Consider the following 4452-nt stretch of genomic DNA (forward strand, 5'->3'; position numbering starts at 1 on the left):
GATCCAGCTCTCAACGTGAGATATTTGATTATTATTAAATCCAGTCTGCTGATCACATAATTGGTTTCCACAAAAAAACTATTCAGCAGCAACACCAAGCTCAGTAAATAACTTGCTGACTGTTTAGCGGATCTTTATATTGTTCAAAAACAAAAAACTTAAGTGGGCCACCTCTACTGAAGAACTACTTGTCAGTCCCCCCAAGTTACATGTGTTTGAGACACCTGCTAAACTGGATTAACTATGAGATGATGAATGACATCATGTGTCTTCTTACTAAATCGCACTTACAGGGTGAAGGCAGGCCGAGGTGGAAAGCCTATGGCATTCCTACTGTGTGACACCATGGGATTGGAACAAACAGCTAATGGAGGAGTGAACCCTAACGATATTGAGAGCATGCTGAAGGGCTACATACCAGACGGGTACCAGGTAAGAATGGTGTATCTAATCAGGCCTCAAAAAAAAAAACCTGCTAATTGAACACATGCAGGTCTGATCACTGTAATGGCTTACAGAAGTCACACATTTATGATTACTGCTCTTATTCTTTCCACACTATTTTCTGAGGAAACCAAATCTCAATCATTGTTCTGTTTTTAATATAAATAAGGTACTGTTGTTACAAAAATGTCATATGAAAGGACTCACATGGCATTTTGCTTGAGTTCCTCGTGATTTCAAATTCAGTGCATGTCTGTATGTGTCATTCACACAGTTTTGATTCTTTAGTTCAACCCATCGCAGCCAAAGACAACAGAAGATCGTCAGCACTGCAGCATGCAGACACTTGCAGACAGGATCCACTGTGTGGTGTATGTGATGGACAGCTCATCACCTGGATTTCTGCACCCAGACACAAAGAAGAAAGTTGATCAAATACGAGAGGATTGTAGATTGCAAAGTTAGTGAGTGGGGAGAACAGGGAGGGAGGCGGCATCTGATCTGGAGTTTAAATTCATAAACAACTAAATCAGCTATTTTGTATGGAAATTATAATGTGTGTTATCACCTGGCTTTCTGGAAACATGTATCATACTGAATAATTACGCAGTAACATTATAAGTAACATCACTCATCCCTGAGAAGTAATGACTTTAATTATTTAGAAAAATACCAATACAAATTCACTTTCCTTGAATGGAACATCACAAACTGAAAGTTTTCCGTACCTTTGGCATAAACAGTATTCATGCTGTAACTGAAGGAGCTCCTGGATGCTCCTCCACACAGAGCTGCTCCATCTGTGAGAAGCTTGAGGGCTTTCTGTCACATAGAGTCCATTTAAGGGGATGGGAAGCTGGGACATGAACATGAGCTGAGTTGAGCACATGTGGATTCAGGAAGGGCAGAGTGATGCTGGCAGGTGTTTCTGAGTAAGACAGACAGTGTGCTGATTGCTGTGGGTTTGCTTATGAAACCGTGTCATCTGATAATGGCTTATTCCGTACAATATTTCACCGTAAATGTGATTGACATTTCTCTTGATGTTTTTAGAGGTCCCTCTAGTAGTGCTACTGACCAAAGTGGACAAAGCGTGCCCACATGTGGAGAAGGACTTGAAGAATGTGTACCGCAGCTACTATATAAGAGATCTGGTGAGTTTGGTTACAAGCTGACAAGATGGCAACTACTTGACAGGTTACCAGTGACAGCAAAATACACCCAGACAAACACAATGACCCTAATGACTAATGTTAGGGACATTATCTTCAGTATTTCAGGGCTCCAGATGGCGAGTCAAATGGCCACCAATGCAACTACATTCACAATTTTGTGACTAGTTTTTTCATTCTAGACACCAATGGAAACTTCCTTTCACAATGAAATAAAAAATAAATAAGGCAAGGAAAGCTTTTAATTATGTGCACTTACCCCATATATGCCTTTCCTTCTACATTATCACGTGATTAAAATGTGGCTTGATCCAGGACAGTCTTGAAAGATTGGGCGGGTTTTGTCAAATCGTTGCGTTGGAAACCCTTCACGCTATCTGGCAACCTGTTGTAAAGAGTATGGAGTCTCAGAAGGGGCAGAGAGAAAAATACTCCCGCAATCCCGCAATACTTTTCCATTACCATTAATAACTGCACTGTGTTCGTTTAAAGTAAAATAGGTGGCATTTATTTATGGACTGATGAGTATTACCCTAAATAATACATATATATCCTGTGAAGTGAGCTTTAAGCATTAAACTATGGGGGACAATGCATCATGTAACTTGCATATTATGTGTTTTTATACATAATTATTAATAATTGCACTGTATTTATTCACACTTTAAGCAAGACAGCTGGACGACTGAACATGAAATGCACACACAAACAGTGAAAGATATTACAAACAGTGAAAGATATTACAGCTGCAAAACTGCATATAAAGTTAAATTTAATGTGGTGCTGGGCTTAGGGTTCGTTCCCACTATGCGTGTTGTGTTGCAATTTTCATCAATGTGTACATTCTGTGATTCACTAGAACATTGTACATTGTAGAGAAAGCAATATATGATGTTCCCACTAGCGCACTGCACTGAAGTGCGTTTCTCTGTACTGCGCACTCCCATCGATGAAAAATGGATACAGACACATTCCAAAGTGTTTGAATGTAGTTTTTACTCCCTCTTTACCCCAACAAACATTAGGGACAGTCGTGTACAATCATAGAAACAGCCAATAGAACACAACATTAAAAATGTATAACGATGCACAAGAATGTGGACAAATGCAAGAATGCGGAAAAAAAAATCACCCAGTACAATGAGTTGCGCTTTTCATTGCATTTTCTAGCTTCCCTAGTGTGAACATACCCTACGTCATCAAGTGAGAATACCAGGGAGGTAAACCTTATCTATGACACCACGGTAGTTAGCTTTATATTCAGTCTCCCAGTTGTCAGAACTTTCAACAAAAGTAAGCAACTCTTTCTTTACGAGCGAATTTTAATTAATATTTCAATGTTCGTGTGTCCACAACACGTGCAATTGGGCAGCTGTCTAGCTTATATATTGCATATTTCTGTGTCATTTATTATGATGTCATTATGTATAAGAATGCAGAAGGCAATAGTAGGCAGGTCAGATAGCTCAGAAAGGAGAAAGAAAAGGCAGTGTATCGTATACTGGGGAGAAAATATCCATGTAAGTATTTTTTTAATTTATTTCAAATTAGCATGTGATTAAGATTATGGCTCCATAAAAAAGCATTTGGTTCCTAAATATTTTGGGTTTGGGTTGGATGTTTTTTTAGTCTGGAGTCTTGCATTATTTTCTAAAAAAATAATATTCTCCGGCAGCAAAATGACTCTGTGTGTAGCATTGTGGCCTCGCACCTCCATGGTTGTGGAATTGAATCCCACCTCCATTCCATGTCTGTGCAGTTTGCGTGTTCTCCCTGTGACTGTGTGCCCCCATAACTGAAAACATGTTTTTGGAGTAATTGGCATCTCAGTGTGTGATTACGTGACCTGCAATGAGCCGGCATCCTGGCCTGGGTGTCTCCTTCCTCATGTCCTCTGTTTCCTGGGGTAGATTCACCATGTACTGGATGGGTAGTTATGGATGGAGGAATAAATGACAAATTTACTTGTACAATGACATTCGCCAGCATCTGCTAAACACAGATTTTTGCCCTTTCAGTTGTGACTTTTCACAACCCTGTTTGAAACTAATCTTACAACACAGCAACTAAAGAAAATATATTTGAAGAGGAATGTAAATGTCTCTCTGCAGATCAAAAAGGCAAGTGGATGTCTGGGCATTGCGGAGTTGAATGTGCTTCCGGTGCAGAATTACTCCCATGAGATTGAGCTGAATGACGCCTGTGACATCCTGCTCCTCACCGCCATGAAGCAGATGCTCAACTTTGCTGACAATTACTTAGACAACTTTGATTAGGACACTCAGTAGAGAGACACCATTGATTCATCGTATTTGGGGTCAGTGCCAACAGCTCATTCTGATGGTGTCGAGAGCTGCCGCCCAGGTGTTTGTGTCCTGCAGTCTACAGATATAATCATACGCATTAATAAAATGACTCCTGCGTGGGTCACTGTCTGTCTCAGTCTTAACTATGGTTTGGTTCAGTTTTCTATGCCTATATTTTGAGTTTTCTTCAGTGTCTCTGCCAGTTTTATTACTAACCTGTAGGTTTGGAAATGATCAAATAAACTGAAATAAAATGGTCTCATATTCAACTTCTGCATCACTGGAATTTTTAATGAAAGGATATGTCACATGACGGTTTTTCAGAAGATCTTATAAAAGTGTTTAGCTTGCTAGTTTAACTGTATTTAGGCCCTTCTACTCAGACAGCCAACTGAGTGGAGTGATAAAATAATCTTGTGTAATATGTCAGAACATCAAGCTACCTACTTATATAATTGACCCCAAATGTGGCATGTGAACAAGAGACCTTCTGATGAAGGGAAGGGCTGTAGATCTACACGGCTCATCAT

General features: G+C 39.7%; 1 protein-coding gene across 1 annotated transcript; it reads left to right on the plus strand.

The window, feature by feature from the left end:
- Nucleotides 1-782: 782 nt before the first annotated feature.
- LOC125720167 (interferon-induced protein 44-like) lies at nt 783-4191 on the plus strand. The gene is made up of 3 exons (XM_048995352.1): nt 783-904; nt 1498-1598; nt 3728-4191. The coding sequence occupies exons 1-3, from the start codon at nt 823-825 to the stop codon at nt 3890-3892; spliced, it is 348 nt and encodes a 115-aa protein (XP_048851309.1). The 5' UTR covers nt 783-822; the 3' UTR covers nt 3893-4191.
- Nucleotides 4192-4452: the final 261 nt, after the last annotated feature.

This window comes from Brienomyrus brachyistius, chromosome 24 (genome assembly GCF_023856365.1).
Source record: "Brienomyrus brachyistius isolate T26 chromosome 24, BBRACH_0.4, whole genome shotgun sequence".
NCBI classification, from domain to species: Eukaryota; Metazoa; Chordata; class Actinopteri; order Osteoglossiformes; family Mormyridae; genus Brienomyrus; species Brienomyrus brachyistius.

Bases quoted from the DNA above. Each gene is read 5' to 3' on its own strand.
- LOC125720167 (XM_048995352.1), top strand. From the start codon at position 823: ATGGACAGCTCATCACCTGGATTTCTGCACCCAGACACAAAGAAGAAA. The intron at 905-1,497 runs GTTAGTGAGTGG...TGATGTTTTTAG, and splicing joins AGAGGATTGTAGATTGCAAA to AGGTCCCTCTAGTAGTGCTA. The intron at 1,599-3,727 runs GTGAGTTTGGTT...GTCTCTCTGCAG, and splicing joins GCTACTATATAAGAGATCTG to ATCAAAAAGGCAAGTGGATG.